This window comes from Candida tropicalis, assembly GCF_000006335.3.
Source record: "Candida tropicalis MYA-3404 genomic scaffold supercont3.2, whole genome shotgun sequence".
NCBI classification, from domain to species: domain Eukaryota; kingdom Fungi; phylum Ascomycota; class Pichiomycetes; order Serinales; family Debaryomycetaceae; genus Candida; species Candida tropicalis.
Window position 1 is genome coordinate 1077563 of NW_003020049.1, and position 15814 is coordinate 1093376.

Genomic DNA, 15814 nt, shown 5'->3' on the forward strand with positions numbered 1-15814 from the left:
TGTATATCTATTGAAATTCGTCAGATTTTGATTTTTTTGGACATCTTTTTGCCGCGGTTATTGACCAGAGAAGAATACAATGACTGTCCCCACGCCCTTTCGTTTCTTTTGAAACGATGGGAGCCAATGATAAGACGTTGGAAGCATTCTTCATTTTCTTCCCTTATTTGATGGATGGTACAGGATTACAGATGATAACAAACTAGTTAATAGGTGGTGAATATCTTCGCTCGGTTCTAGTTTGTTGGCTTGCTATAGCATCCCAACCACCTGTAGACTTTATTTTGTATTTTTATCTTTCGCCCGTATGTAGACTTTTTGTGTTACATTCATACAAATTTCCCTCTTTTGCTGGTACAATAAACACAACCACTCATGCACGCACACACCGACGCACTCGCGGCACACAGTTAAGAGAGAGAATTAAATACAAAGAAGGAAAAAAAAACCTCCTCTTCATCCACAACCACAACAACAACAAGCACAGTAAGAAGAAGAAGAAAAAAAATCATCAATCAATCAACAATACAGAAAAAAAAAATTCAAAAGTTCAAAAGTTCAATTTCCCATACAATTTCTTTTTTACTCTGATTCTTTTTTTTTTTAAGAAAAAATTTTTATATTTCCTTTTTTTTTGGGTTTATTTCATTATTTATCGATACCTTTATACAATTACTTCAAGAGAACCAACTATTGTTTCATTCATCTGTTCCATTCAATAATTAGAGTTTAAGTGATTTTTTTCTTTTTACCCCGATAAGTTTTCTCCCGATTCTTTCTATCTTATTCAATCAGACGACCGGAGAAAGAAAACAACCTTCAGCAACAACATTCCATTTGAAGAAAGAAAGAGAGAGAGTGCAAGTTGTAAACTTGAGATAATATCAATTTGAATTAGAGTAGTTTTCCTTATTATTGACATTCTTTCTGTTTCGTCCCACCTTTCTATCTCGGATACAAAGTTACTTTAAAAATATATCATCCGAGAGAATTTCAAGAAGAACCAAAGAATTTTGAATGCCCATGACTCAAGCTGAAACAGACATCAAGAATCCAGAGTTGATGGATAATATCCCCCTCTCCCCTCCGGCGGACAAGAATAACGTGTTGAATGGAGATGGTGAATCAGACCAGACATCCAATCAGGCAGAAAATATAACCATGGGTAAAGATTCACCACTAAGTGACATAACAACATCCCCTGTTCCTTTTGATTTGTCCTTACGTGAAGTGGATGGTGAGATTCAGAGCACGATTTACAACATTGAAAAATTATTAGATGAGCAAGAAAAAGAAGCCAAACAAGAATCAGAAAAACGAGATTCGATAGAGCGACTGGAGCGAGCAGTCGAAGAGGTATTGCAAGAATTGGAAAATAATCTGGAATCAAAACCTGAATCTGATTTAAAAAATGAAAAGGAAGAAACCAAACATCCAGAAGAAGAACAGAATCAGTCCCAACAAGATGGAGAAAATTTGAAAAACAAGGATGATCTAGATCACAATAATATCAGTGAAGATATAAAGAACAAAGATAGTTATGAAAGTTCTGAATTGAGTGATTTGGATGAAAACCAGTCTGAGGCAGAAACCGATAAAATGGATTTCTTAGATGAAATAGATACCGTGAATGATAATGAAGGACTTAGCAATGGATTGACTGATTTGCAAACATTATCACAATTGACAGAATTAGCTAGACTAAAAGAAATGGACTCTGATTTTGGAGATGACGAAGATGACGACGATGATACTGATCGTCGTGAACTTATTTTGGATGGTGATAAAGAGAAACCCGAAACAAATGGCGAATTGCGAAAACGCCCATTAGAGAAAGATGATGACACCGACCGAAAGAAATTGAAACAATTGAAAACCGAGGATAGCAAAAATCCCGATGAGAAACCAGTAAAACTAATAGAATTAGACGATGATGAAGGTGACAAAGAATTGGAAGTCAAACTCAAAGGAACTGCAGAAGAAGAAGAAGATGATGATAATGGTGCAGAAGCAGAACCAGAGGATGAAGGTGAACTCAATGAAAATGAGAATGAAGAAAGTTTGCAACAAGTAACACCAGATTCAGACAAATTGAAAAACAACAACGTGTCAGTAGTAGGTGAAGATTTTGGTGCCGAAGCTGAAGCTGAAGCCGAAGTCGAAGTCGAAGTCGAAGCCGAAGAAGAGGATGAAGAGGAAGATGAAGTTTATATTAATGAGCAAAGGATGCAAGCTATAGAAGAGTTGATTGCAATAGAATCTAATTTTGCTGAACTTCGAGATAAATTATTTAAGGATAAATTGGCTCTACTAGAACGTGAATTGCAATTATGTCTTGAAGGCTCACACCCTGAATTGTCAAAAATTTATGGTAAGATTAATGGATTCTATCAAGACGGCCTCCGATTGGCCAATGCAAACTTGTCATATAAATTGAAATGTGTCGATAAAGAAACTATTGCCACAAGAACTTCTATACATCAAAATTTCATGAGAAACTTGATCGATACCAAGAATCTGATGATCACTGACACCACGTCGCTATGGTATAAAATCAACAAAGAAAGAAACCAGTTGGATCAATTAGTACCCGATTTCAACTATTCTGCTATCCCGGCTATACCGAATGTTACTATCCTGTTGGAAGACATGCTACCGAATGGATACATTGAAGGTGCATCTGAACCACCAATTCCAAAGAAATTGCTTAAGCAAAACACATTGGTCCAGTTGGTCCAACAACGTAACAGTATAAACGAACAATTGGGTATATTGAATGGTTTAGTTGAATTCCACGGGTTTCCAAGTGCAATAAACGCGGGATTGGATGATGACATACCAAGTGATGTTGCCAATGAATTGCTATTGAACAGAGCCAGTGATGAAGAAATCAATGAAGATTTGCGTGCCATGGGAATATCTACTTGATTTTGATGATTTCATTGTCATCTTATCAAAAGGTATTGTTTGCCTATTACAAGCAATACTATATATACTTCTAAATATTTATTTGTGGTTTGAATATTAGTTTTAACAAAAGAAATATACATTTGTATTATACTATTAATTGAATAATCAATGGATACATCCTCATAGTTGAAGCATTCTTGTATCGTCATGAATTGACTCGAAGAACTGCGGCCGTGAAGACAAGAGAAACAAAAAAAAATATAAGCAACTGTAAAATGAGCAGTGACACTGAAAAAACAAAAAAACGAAAAACGAGCTACGAACAAATCTATGGTTGAACAAAATCAAAACGACAACAACCAAAAAAAAATATGATAGAAAAAAGGCGAGAACTTGACAACACCAATTACAACATCAAGAATAATTTCATATAATGGTTGAAGTGTCATTAACAGTTGGTAAATTAGATGCATCTTTAGCATTATTGTTAACCAAAGATCATCATTTGATTGAGTTCCCAACAATTTTGTTACCAAATGGTGTTAGAGCAGGTTCAATAATCAAGATTAAATGTGATCAAGATTTTGAAAGTGAAAAGGAAGAAGCAGCCAAATTTAATGCAATTCAAGAAGAAATTTTAAATACTTTTGCAACTAACTTACCTGAGCCTCCAAATTTGAAAATTAAGAATGTTACTCAAACTTCATGTGTTTTAGAATGGGATAAATTGAATTTAGGAACCTCGAATTTGAAAAATTTGATTTTATTCAAAGATGGAAAAAAACTAGGATCTATTCCACAACCATTGACTAATAGAACTTCCAAGTTATCTGGTTTACCAATTGATAAATCATTTAAAGTTCAATTGCGTTTAGATACCACTGCTGGTGTTTTTTTGTCAAATGAAATTGAAGTTACTACTCATAAAATGACTGATTTGTCAGGAATCACTGTATGTCTTGGTGACCTTACTCCTAATGATCAATTTGATAAACAAGATATTGAAGATACTTTACAGAACATGGGTGCTAAATTCCCTGCTCAAACTCAAGTTAAAGTAGATACTACTCATTTCCTTTGTACTAGAGAAAACAAACAAAATCCTGAGTATGTTAAAGCTAATGATATGAATATTCCAATTATTAGACCAGAATGGTTGAAAGCTTGTGAAAGAGAAAGAAGAATTGTTGGAGTTAGAGATTTCTATGTTAAAGAATGTGTTTTACCTGATTTGTTTGCAAAGAATTATTGGCAAAAGAGTAATGCAAATACTAATGTTGCTACTCCTGCAACAAATGAATCCCTGAATGAACCAAAAGATGAACAGCCATCAGTTCCTGAAAAAGACAGCAAAGTTCCAGAACAATCAGCTGAAGTTCCAGTAATTGTAGAACCTGTTCAGGAGGAAGAACCAGCCAAGGAAGAACCAACCAAGGAAGAACCAGCCAAGGAAGAACCAAAGGAAGAACCAAAGGAAGAACCAAAGGAAGAACCAAAGGAAGAACCAGCCAAGGAAGAACCAAAGGAAGAACCAAAGGAAGAACCAGCCAAGGAAGAACCAGCCAAGGAAGAACCAAAGGAAGAACCAGCCAAGGAAGAACCAGCCAAGGAAGAACCAAAGGAAGAACCAAAGGAAGAACCAGTAAATATTCCAGAAGAAACAGAAAAACATGTTGAAGACCCTGAAGTAGATTTAACAGAGTCACCAACACCAATAAAATTAGAAGCTAAGGAAGAAGCATCTGCTACAACAGAAGTTGAAGAAGATAAAAATGAAACCACTGCTGATACTGCTGCTCCTGCTCCTGCTGCTGAAGAAGAAGAAGAAGAACCAGCTAAAGAAGAGACAAATAATAAAGAGGATGCCCAACCAGTTGACGTTGAAGAAACAAAACAGGCAATTGATGATGCTTTTGATTCAGTTCCACTTGAGGATGAAACCCCTGTTTCTGAAGAATCTAAACCAGTCGAACAAGAAGATAAAGAAGGAGATTTAGCTGTTTCAAGTGAACCTGAAACTGTCCCTACAACTGAAAATGGGGTCGACAAAGAAACTGAAGAAGAGCAAAAAAACGGAGAGGATGAGGATGAAGGTGACGATAACGATAACGATGAAGACGAGGGTGAAGATGAGGCTGCATCAACTGAAGCTACTCCAACTCCAACTGCTGGGAAAAAGAAAAAGAATAAAAAGAAGAAGAATAAGAATAAGAAATAGTCATTCTAGACACTTATCTTTATTTAATTAATGTGTATTTTTCTTTTGTTTTGAAGGAATATAGAAATAAAATAAAAAAAAATCGATCGTAAATGTCTATGAGTATCAACTGAGTACAATTTCATAAAACGAAAAAAGAAAAACGAAAATCAACAATCGTGAATCAATCTACCAGGATTTTGTCAATTCAATAAAGCAAAAAAAAAAAAGCATAACGTGATATATCTGTACTGTTCTAAACTTACTCACCAAATAATCTTCTGACTTTCTTCAAAATAGAATCCTTTTCTGGATCGTATGGATGGTCTTTAGAAGGAATTTCTAAAATTGCAGGAAATGCATTGGTATAATTATCAACTTTATATCTAATTAAATCAGCTAAATGTTGATTAATTAATAAAATAGCAATATCGTCTCTAGTTGAAGTGAAATCAGTGAATGCTTCTTCAATTTGTTCAACAGTTGTTTTACCTGGAATAACTGTCAAAAAATTGGATTCTTTACCTGGTTCATTGGAAATTTGACCAATTCCTGCTAGGAGTAGACCTGTTACTGTATCTTCATCAGCAATTGCTGCTATTAATTTACGTTTATTCATAGATTCACTCATTCTGAAAGGGTTTGTTTGGTAGTGATTGCTTTGAGTTTGAAATTGAACAACAGTCAAAGATAAAAGAAAAAAAAGAGAAAATTAATTTATCGCTTGAAGTTGGTGCTCACTTCTGTTCAATTTTTTTTCTCTCTATTTTTGCTCGTTATGTTGAAATTATGTGTGTGCGTGTGTGTGTGTGGAAAATTTAATTACAGTTCTACTACAATTTTTTTTTCTTACTCTCCAATTTTTCATTCTATATTTTTCACAACATCTACATATTCAACAAAACATACATAATGATTAAGACATTATTTGCTAGAAATCCTTCTAGAATACGTAACACTAATTTAGGTTTTTCATACACACCATTAAGATTCGCCGGACATTCAAAATGGGCCAATATTAGACATGACAAGGCAAAGAATGATTCCAAGAAATCCAAAGAAGCCACTTTGATCTCCATTCGTATAGAAAGTTGTGTACGTACTGGTGGTAAAGAAGGTAATTCTAGATTAGAACAATTACTAGAAAAAGCCAAGTCATTAAATGTTCAAAAATCTCTTATTGAAAGGGCTATTAAAAGAGGTAGTGGAGAATTGACAGATGCATCACAACAACAAGAAGTTCAATATGAATTCATGGGACCTGGTGGAGTTGCAGTTATGGTTAATGCCCTTACTGATAATAAAGCAAGAACTGTATCTTTGGTTAAAAATGCCATGGCTTATTTCCAAGCTTCATTAAGTTCATGTGCATTTATGTTTGATAAAAAAGGTGAGATCATTTTCCTTCCAAAAGATGACAAAGAAACATTTGATGATGTATTTGAAGTTGCTTTGGATATTGGTGCTGAAGATGTTGAAGAAGTTGAATTTGATGATGAATTTATTCCTGATAAGAAACATAAATTTTATAGATTATTATGTGAAGCAAATGATATTAATCAAGTTGCCAATGATTTGACTTCTAAAGGATATAAATTACACGAATCAGCCGTGAGATATATTGCAAATACTGATTCTCAAGTTGCATACCCTGAAGAACTGTCTAAAGGATATTTAAGAGCCATTGATAATTTAGATCAACTTGCTGATGTTACTGATTATTATACAAATATTGAAGGTGAACATGAAGAACGTATCATGTCTTCCGTCAATTAAAATCATTCTGCAAAATATTACAAAAAGAGAGAATAACAAGAAACTTGTAAATACAAATCATCAATGAATATATATAATTATTTATTTCTTAACGTCGACATCAAGTAAATAAAGTAAAACATACGTAACTTAGTTTTGATTGAACAATTATGCAGAATATATTGGAAGGAAAGTAGTGGGATAGTAAAAAACAAAAAATAAAAATCAAACAGAATACTCATACCACAAAGCAATGGTTTTCTTCATTTAATGTTTACCTTCTTCAGCAGCTTTGTCCAAAACATCATCCAATTTAGACAAGTTTGGGTTTTTCCATACTCTCAATTCTTTATCGTAAGCAAAGTGTCTGTAGGTGAAGAAAGCACCAGAACAGATAGCAACACCGACAGCAGCAAACAATGGAGTCAATTCGACTGGGTAAGTAAGCTTTGGCTTGGTGTTTTTAATACCGTTTAATAAAACTCTAGTTGGAATCATTTCTTGAATAGTTTGTAATAATGATAAGGAAAAGGTGTAAACACTACTGCTAGAGAAATGGTTCTATTTTTTTTTTTTTTCATCATGTCATTTCGCAAACAAAAACCAATGAATTTTGGTTGGCTAGTTAGAAAAAATGGTTTGTTATATGCAGTCCCACGTGACTTCTAATTATTAGTATTTGTACATTATAATCTAAATCTAAATCTAAAAGGTAATGTTCTATTTTAATACATCTCTATTACCATTTATTTATCCAGTCCTTCATGGTATCGTAAACCAACCAGCTCACAGCCATTGATGGGACAATCTTGTATAAGTTTGCTGTTAATCCTTTATAAGCACCAAAAAACCCTTCAGTTGTAAAAATTGAATGCAATGCATGTGCCACAGATCTATATTGAAATCCTAATTCACCTCCTGCCATACTTGCTACTTGGTATCTCTTTCTTAATACATCCAATGGGTAAATTAATACACCACCAACAAAACTGCTAAATGCACCGGCAGATAATTTCCATACTGGATTGGAGAAATCTTTCTTTGAATTATCCATATATTCTCTTAATTTTTCATAAAGGGCAAAATTAATAGCAACATAAGGAGCAACACCCAACGTAGTTGGAATTATTCCTCTGTATAATGCTAGAATACCACCTTCATTTTTATAAACGTCTTTTAAAGTTTCCATCACTTTTGGTGAATGAGTTAATTTCCCTTTGTTTAACTTGTTTAAAGATGCTGTTTGCACGGTGATTCTAGCACGTACCAAATCTAAAGGATAAGTTACTGCCACTGAAACGATCCCACCAATAGAACCAGCTATTAATCTTTCGTATCCATTTAATTGATTACTGTTTCTTGGGTTATATTGTAACATTATATCTTTACATTTTTCAAAAGTTGCAAATTGTACAGCACTATAAGGAAATATCCTTACACAATTTAACAAATTACCTCTAAATAACCCTCGCCAACCTTCTTCTCTATACATTTTGAAAATTGTGGGGAACATTCCTTGATATGCTTGTTGTGATCCTGGACCTTGTAATTGAAGTAAAATCTTGGCTCTTTCAAACGGTGAAACAACGGTTCGGGAAATTGCTCCTGCAACACCTCCAGCAATGAATGAAGCATTTGAATCATTTTTGATGAATAGTTTGATGTCGTGTAGAATATGTGTAGGTTCTGCTTTTGTCATTGATTGTTGTTTAATTTTAAAATCTTCCATGATTAGCTAGTAGGTATAGTAGCAGTGACTTAGAGTGGCCAAATAAATAAAGAAATGAATAGTTAGTGGTTTGAGAGGTATCCAGCTGAAGTTCTATATATATATATAAAAAGAAGTCGTATCTAGGTGTTGTGGATGGAGTTTAGTTTAAGATTTAATTTTTGGAACCGCCCTATGGTGGGAGAAAAAAATTTTTTTTTTTTTTTTTAATCTTACTAAGAGGTGTGGACTCTCGGTCGATAAACCGATAGATTTGGGTTTTTACCTGTGAGAAGAACAATTTTACCCCGACACCGCACCAGCGGGTCCAGATCGGGAATGGTGCAAAACTCCGGGGTAAAACACATAGGGCATTACAAACTTATTGGTTAAGAGTAGTTTAACACTAACAAAATTATCATATTTCTATAAATTAGTTGTATTTATTCATCATTACACCTCGTTACATACACATTATATCCTCTAGTAAGTAGATAACAATTTGTCAATAGCGGCAACCAAGATATCAGCATGCTTTTCTTCAAAGATCAAAGTTGGTCTCAATCTGACAGAGTCATCAGCACAACCACCAATGTTGACACCGACAGTCTTCATGTCACTCAAGAACTTGTTTCTAGCTTCGGAATTTTCCAAAGACCAAGCAATGAAGGTACCTCTGTTTTTACCTCTCAAGTCTCTAATGTAAGATGGGTATTTTTCGGCCAATTTTTCCAATTTAGAGTACAAGTAGTCACCGACTTCAGCAGTTCTTTTAACCAAGTCGTGCTTGACAACTTCTTGACCAATGGCACCAGCCAAGATCATTCTAGCTGGATCACCACACCAGGTGTTGAATTGTCTGTAAGCAAAGTTTGGAATAATTTCTGGATCGTGGAAGAAGTAACCAGCAGATTGGAATTTCTTGGAGAATGTAACTAAATCTGGAGGTGGTTGCAAGTTGAATCTTTCATGAGCCCACATAATACCAGTGGCACCAACACCAGTTTGAACTTCGTCTACGATCAACAAGGAACCGTGTTTCAAAGTAATGTCTCTTAAACCTTGGAAGAATTCAGCAGAAGCATGGTTGTCACCACCTTCGGATTGGATTGGTTCAATCAAAACAGCAGCAACTGGAATCTTGTTGTTGGCAATGATATCATCAACAATCTTCAAACATCTTTCGTCTTCTTTCTTGTTTTCTTCGGTATATTTATCTAATGGGTATTTGTAAGATGGGAATTCAGCCTTTGGCCACTTGAAAGATGGCATATCTAATTTATGGATTGGTTTGGAACAAGTAGTAGAACCAGAAGCAAATAATCTACCGTGGAAACCTCTTTCAAAAGACAAGATAGCCAAATCTGGAGAACCTGGAGCTTCATTCTTCATAACAGAATCCAATTCTTCTTGAGAGAATTGAGTGTTGTAACCTCTCTTTTTAGCTTGGTACCAGAAGAAAGCAGCTTTGAAAGCCAATTCATTAGCATCGGCACCAGATAAACCAGACCAAACTTTGTCTTGGCCCTTTGGAGCAACCTTAAGGATTTCACCAATGATTTCATTGATATCAGCACCTGGAAAGTTACCAGTAGCTGGTCTGTCAACAATGGCTCTGATCATCTTGTCGGATTTGGCGGTTTCAATCAATGCTGGGTTGTTGTAACCTAATGGGATAGAAGCAATTTGGGCATAGACATCCAAGTAGACGTTACCATCAACATCAGCAATGTAGTTACCTTGAGACTTTTCATAATCAGCAACAAAGTAGATACCACGGTTATCGAATACTTTACCGATTTGTGCCTTTTCTGCGTCACTTTTGGCGTGAGAAGCAACCACGGTTGGTTCTTTTGGTTCGTTTGGGAAATATAAGGATGCAACAGACTTGCTAGACATTTTCTTTAAATTGATGAAATTGACTAATTGAGTTGATTAAACAAGAATGAAAAGAAAAAGAATAGATAAAAAAAAATCAGAAACAGGAAAAAGATCTCCATGGGAAAAATCTGAAGCAATTTATAGACAGGGGGAAATGATTATTTTCGCTTTTGCTGTAGAGTAATCTATCGGAAGTCAATCAAAAATGTAGAGTCAAGGCGAGAGGAAACAAAAAGAAATGAAAAAAAAAATTAGCGGGAAGTTACTCGATTTGGTAATAGCGAGTCTTAGCGGTAGAGTTCTGGATAAATTGCCGTTTTTAGGATTGGGTATTTTGCTAAGAACGACCAAGACAGTTAGGCACTTTGTTTTCTATTGAATTAATACGAGTCAAAGATTTGTTACCCGCTTGTTTCAATTGGATGACACTAATCTGCTAGCGGTGTATTTACTGACACTTGATTTATGTTTCGCTTATCGTCCAAACGAGTAATCGTAATTTCTTATATGCTGCGGAGTAATTTCGGACAACAAATGATGATATCTATTGTTTAAAATCCCTTAGCTCTATTAAATCTGTCAGAAAGTTGTCTTCTAAACTTGACAAATATTTCAAAGCATCTTTATCAAAGTGAAGTTGCAGTTTACTGTAGATTTTTGATGAAATTATATTAAAATTTAGTACTAACAATTTTTTCTTGTTACAGAGAACAGCCTAATATTCACAACAAACAGTGTCATTTAAATACATATTGGTTCCTTTATTTAACCCATGGATAACCGTTTGTAGCCAATTCTGTTTTCACTTAAAATATGTTGGAAAGTTTTTATCCTGCATATTAATCTCTGGAAGAAAAAAATTTGTGGCCCAGCACAAAACATAAACAACAATAATCTCATCTTGATGAGTTTTTATGCTACACAGTTCATAGGTGAATCCAAAGTTTACATGTTATAAAGCTTACAACCATAATGTCGTACAAATTACGAGAAGAGATAGATGAAGCAATAGCTAGCATTGATTTTGATCAACATCAAGAAACTGAAAATACCACAACCCATGATAAAGATTTAATAGATCCTGAACTTTCTGCACAACTTCATAACACCGAAGAAAATCATGATAAACAACTCGAAAACAATGGTGCTGAACATGATTTAATTGATCCAAGTTTACAGCAGGAATCTTCAGATAACGTGTTGGTGGATCCAGAATTGCACCACCAAGAACAACAACAAGAACAACCGCAGGAACAACCGCAGGAACAACAGCAAGAACAACAACAAGAACAACAACAAGAACAACAGCAAGAACAAAATGAAGAACAAAAGAGAGCTGAATCTGCTTTACAAAATGAAATTGATGAATTATTTGAACAATCTATTCAACCAACTAAGGAAGATATTGCTGATAATACTGAAAATGATAATAGTAATAAAAGAACTCATGCTGAAGTTGAAAATGATCAAGAAGATCAAGGCGAAAAAAGACAAAAAGTAGACGAAGAGGAAATACAACTTCCGGTATTAAGTCTACCAGAAGAGCCAGCCAAAGAGACCCAAACCGAATCAGAAGAAATTAATAAGAGTGCAGGAACAGAACCTGAAAAGCTGGAAGAAACAAATGATGTTTCAGAACAGGTTGAGACCACGCCAGGGAACCAGCAAGAGGAACCATCAAGCCAAACCCAGCCAGACAAGGCAGAAGAAATAGCAAATGACGCTGTTGTACCGTCTGAACAAGAAGAGAATCAGATTCAACCAATGGAAGTAGAAGACGCTGAAAGTTCAAATAAGGATATTGATTTACAAGAACAACCTCAAGAAAAGGAAGCTCAAATTGAATCACAAGAAAAGGAAGGCCAATCAGAAGCCGTGACTGAATCTTCAGAGAAACCAGCAGAAGTAAACGAGCCTTCACTAGCAACAGAAATCAACGAGAAAGAAGACCTTGAAATGATTGCAACTGAACTAGAGGTGGCCACCGACTCAAACAAAGAGAAAAGGGCAGCTGAAACAGAAGCGGAAATAGAAGCAGCACCTGTTCCAGAACAAACACAACAACCAGAAATTCAACACGAACAGAACAAATCAAACGGAGAGATTAATAACAACGAAGATGAAGAACAGGAAGTGGAATCAGACGTTGCTTCTGGTATCCCATCCAATTCCGAGTTGCTTAATACAAACACTGCATACGCTGCATACACCACACTTTCAACACAATTGGAGCAACATTCTCAGGCCACAGCTATGTTATCATCAGCAACACTTGGTGCATTGCCGTTATCAATAATTGCTCCGGTTTATTTACCTCCAAGAATTCAATTGTTGATAAACACATTACCAACGTTAGACAACCTTGCTACACAATTATTGCGTACAGTTGCTAGTAACCCATATCAGAAAATCATAGACTTGGCGTCGAATCCAGATACACCTGAAGGGGCAACTTATAGGGATTTGACATCTTTGTTTGAATTTACAAAAAGATTATATAGCGAAGAGGATCCTTTTTTGACGGTTGAGCATTTAGCTCCTGGAATGTGGAAAGAAGGAGACGAGACACCACACATTTTCAAATCAAAACAACAAAGTATTGAATCAACATTACGTAAAGTGAATTTGGCTACTTTCTTAGCTGCAACTTTGGGTACTATGGAAATTGGTTTCTTCTACCTTAATGAATCGTTTTTAGATGTCTTTTGTCCGCTGAATAATTTAGATCCTGCAAATGCCTTATCTAGTTTAGGAAGTTTCCAGAATGGTTTCCAAAGCACTGAAAATCCAATTGGTGCAAAAATTGGTAAATTATTGAAAACTCAGGCATCATTATTTTTGGATTTGAAAACTCAAGCTTACATTTCTGCTATTGACGCCGGGGAAAGGTCCAAAGAAGAAATATTGGAAGATATTTTACCTGATAATATTAATGAATACTTGATGTCAAGAAGAGATGTGAGAATATTGACACCAACTGAAACCGACTTTATTGTGAGATGCAGACAAAGAAAGGAATTGTTATTGAATTATAATTCTGATACTCATTTAAGTGAAGAATATGAATGGTTCACATTTTTAAGAGATTTGTTTGAATATGTTAGCAGAAATATGGGTTACTTGATTTGGGGTAGAATGGGTAAATCAGTCAGAGATAGAAGAGAAAACACCCCTCATACCCAAGACTTGCTTGCCAGAACGGTGTCTAGTACAAGTGATTCAACACCATCATCATCTGGAGCCGGTTCTGGTTCCACAGCAACACGTCCTACATCATCAGGAATTGGTCCAAATGAAGTTGATACTGAAAAAATGTTGGTTTCAGAAATGAGAGAATCGTTAATTCCAATCGGACCAAGACCATCACTGAGAAGACCATGGACAAGAGAAGAAGAAAAAGCTTTGAGACATGCTTTAGAATTAAAGGGACCTCATTGGGCTACGATCTTAGAGTTGTTTGGTCAAGGTGGTAAGATATCCGAAGCATTGAAGGGTAGAACTCAAGTTCAGTTGAAGGATAAAGCAAGAAACTGGAAGAAATTCTTTCTTAGAAGTGGGTTGGAAGTTCCTAGTTATTTGCAAGGTGTGACTGGTGGTGTTGATGATAATAAGAACAAGAAATCTAGGAGAAATACAAAAACATCTGCTGCTCCAGTGCCAAATGTACAGAAGCAAAAAGCAAAATCCAAAGAAAATGAGGCTGACAAGGAATCTGATAAATCCAAAGAGAAGGAGAATGATAAAGAGAAAGAAAATGAGAATGGTCAAAATACAGAAGGGGCCAGTAACGGCGAGAAAGAAGTAGAGAAGGTGAATAACGATAAAGAGACAGAAAAAGAGACCAATAAAGAGACCAATAAAGAGACCGATAAAGAGACAGAAAAAGAGACTAATAAAGAAACAGAAAAGAATACAGAAAAAGATGCAGAAAAAGAAACCGAAACAGAAAAGGATAAAGAACCTGAAGCAGACAAAGATGGTGGCAAAGAGAAAGAAGCCGAGATTGAGACAGATAAGGGTAGTATGAATAACACTGAGAATGAAAATGAGAAAGACAAAGAGGTTGAGAAGGAGAATGAGAGCGTGTCAGAAAAGGCCACAGAAAGTATAGATTCTAACGATAACTAAGATGGTCTTTGTTTTCTGTGTGTGTATTATTATATTTTCTTTTGTACTAGTAGAGTTTTATATAAACACTCGTAGTTTTTTACTTGTTGCATTGACAATTTTCTTTCAGATTACTGGAGATTAACTTCATTTCATATGTCATTCATGTAATTGATGTTTATGACTTTAAAACACGCGGTAAAACAAAGACATAGCAGATAGTGTAAACTCTTTTTTTTTGGAAATCTTTCACCTTGAGAACAAGTAGATTTACAGCTATTCTAAACCCTTGTTTGGATGAAAAGTTTAAACATGCTAACTAGAAACTCTACAAAAAAAAAGACAAGAAAAATAGGGGATAAGAGAAGTGTAACTACTATTATGTGGTCATTTATTGTTTTTGTTAAATATGATTGTCGTGAAGGTCGTGGAGGACTTATCCACAGCACGAACAGTTTGGAAGTTGGTGAATTTTTGTTATTCCAGTATTTACCTAGTTCAGCTGCAATACCTTTCATTCTAGGTTGTGTTCGACTATTATAATTACTAGCCTATATCCTTTGATATTAGTGATAGACAATAATATACACGACAATCATACCAGCCAATGTGCAAAAAAAAAAAAGAAAATAAATGCGACATTGAATTTCTTAATGTGGTTTTTTGTTTCTTGTAATTTTTAGAAATTAGAGTTATTTTTTAACAAGAAAAATTCATGCAAGTTAACTTAAATTGTCATTTTTGAAAAGTTTGTGATATAACCATTATTTTTTTTTTTAGAAAAGAAATTTAGAAATAGCAGGTTTTCAAGTTATATATAATATTAATGGAACCACGAGTAAGTATGTCTTTACCTAGAGTGTTAAGATGTCATGAATAAAAAGCATTAGCAACAGTGTCCTTTTACTTGCTGCAAATTGCGCGTAAAATAACACATATTACAGTCACCTGTATTACACGAAAAGTTGTGGATTTGCATTTGAACATTCTAATATACAAACCATAAAGTAAGATTTCCAACCAGAAGATATCTAATTTCATTTATAGTCACATAACACCTTATACTTCAACGGGGGTGTATGTATGTATGTATGTGTATGCATTTCAATGACACCACATTATTTTTGGTTGGTTGTGAGTACAACAGCGGATGAATACCCGTTGGTTTGAATGATCATATATTCTTTATGTAAGAAAGCTGCAAACTGATAGCGAAATGAATGTTATATATCACTACTTGGGGCTTCCGTAATTCC

General features: G+C 34.9%; 7 protein-coding genes across 7 annotated transcripts; 4 read left to right on the forward strand and 3 right to left on the reverse strand. All coding sequences in view use genetic code 12, as the record gives it.

Annotated features, from left to right (window-relative positions):
• Nucleotides 1-1017: 1017 nt before the first annotated feature.
• CTRG_01566 (Rpd3L histone deacetylase complex subunit) lies at nucleotides 1018-2928 on the forward strand (the record flags this gene model as incomplete). The annotated part of the gene is made up of 1 exon (XM_002547214.1): nucleotides 1018-2928. One exon carries the CDS (start codon nucleotides 1018-1020, stop codon nucleotides 2926-2928), a length of 1911 nt encoding a protein of 636 aa, XP_002547260.1.
• A 415-nt stretch (nucleotides 2929-3343) lies between these two features.
• Nucleotides 3344-5128, forward strand: CHS5 (Chs5p; the record flags this gene model as incomplete). Its single annotated transcript, XM_002547215.1, has 1 exon — nucleotides 3344-5128. One exon carries the CDS (start codon nucleotides 3344-3346, stop codon nucleotides 5126-5128), a length of 1785 nt encoding a protein of 594 aa, XP_002547261.1.
• Nucleotides 5129-5369: 241 nt separating this feature from the next.
• Nucleotides 5370-5738, reverse strand: VMA7 (H(+)-transporting V1 sector ATPase subunit F; the record flags this gene model as incomplete). The annotated part of the gene is made up of 1 exon (XM_002547216.1): nucleotides 5370-5738. The coding sequence occupies one exon, from the start codon at nucleotides 5736-5738 to the stop codon at nucleotides 5370-5372; it is 369 nt and encodes a 122-aa protein (XP_002547262.1).
• A 281-nt stretch (nucleotides 5739-6019) lies between these two features.
• On the forward strand, nucleotides 6020-6883 carry CTRG_01569 (uncharacterized protein; the record flags this gene model as incomplete). Its single annotated transcript, XM_002547217.1, has 1 exon — nucleotides 6020-6883. The coding sequence occupies one exon, from the start codon at nucleotides 6020-6022 to the stop codon at nucleotides 6881-6883; it is 864 nt and encodes a 287-aa protein (XP_002547263.1).
• A 718-nt stretch (nucleotides 6884-7601) lies between these two features.
• CTRG_01570 (uncharacterized protein) lies at nucleotides 7602-8591 on the reverse strand (the record flags this gene model as incomplete). The annotated part of the gene is made up of 1 exon (XM_002547218.1): nucleotides 7602-8591. One exon carries the CDS (start codon nucleotides 8589-8591, stop codon nucleotides 7602-7604), a length of 990 nt encoding a protein of 329 aa, XP_002547264.1.
• Nucleotides 8592-9053: 462 nt separating this feature from the next.
• Nucleotides 9054-10469, reverse strand: UGA1 (4-aminobutyrate transaminase; the record flags this gene model as incomplete). Its single annotated transcript, XM_002547219.1, has 1 exon — nucleotides 9054-10469. One exon carries the CDS (start codon nucleotides 10467-10469, stop codon nucleotides 9054-9056), a length of 1416 nt encoding a protein of 471 aa, XP_002547265.1.
• Nucleotides 10470-11423: 954 nt separating this feature from the next.
• On the forward strand, nucleotides 11424-14579 carry TBF1 (Tbf1p; the record flags this gene model as incomplete). Its single annotated transcript, XM_002547220.1, has 1 exon — nucleotides 11424-14579. One exon carries the CDS (start codon nucleotides 11424-11426, stop codon nucleotides 14577-14579), a length of 3156 nt encoding a protein of 1051 aa, XP_002547266.1.
• Between the last annotated feature and the right edge of the window lie 1235 nt (nucleotides 14580-15814).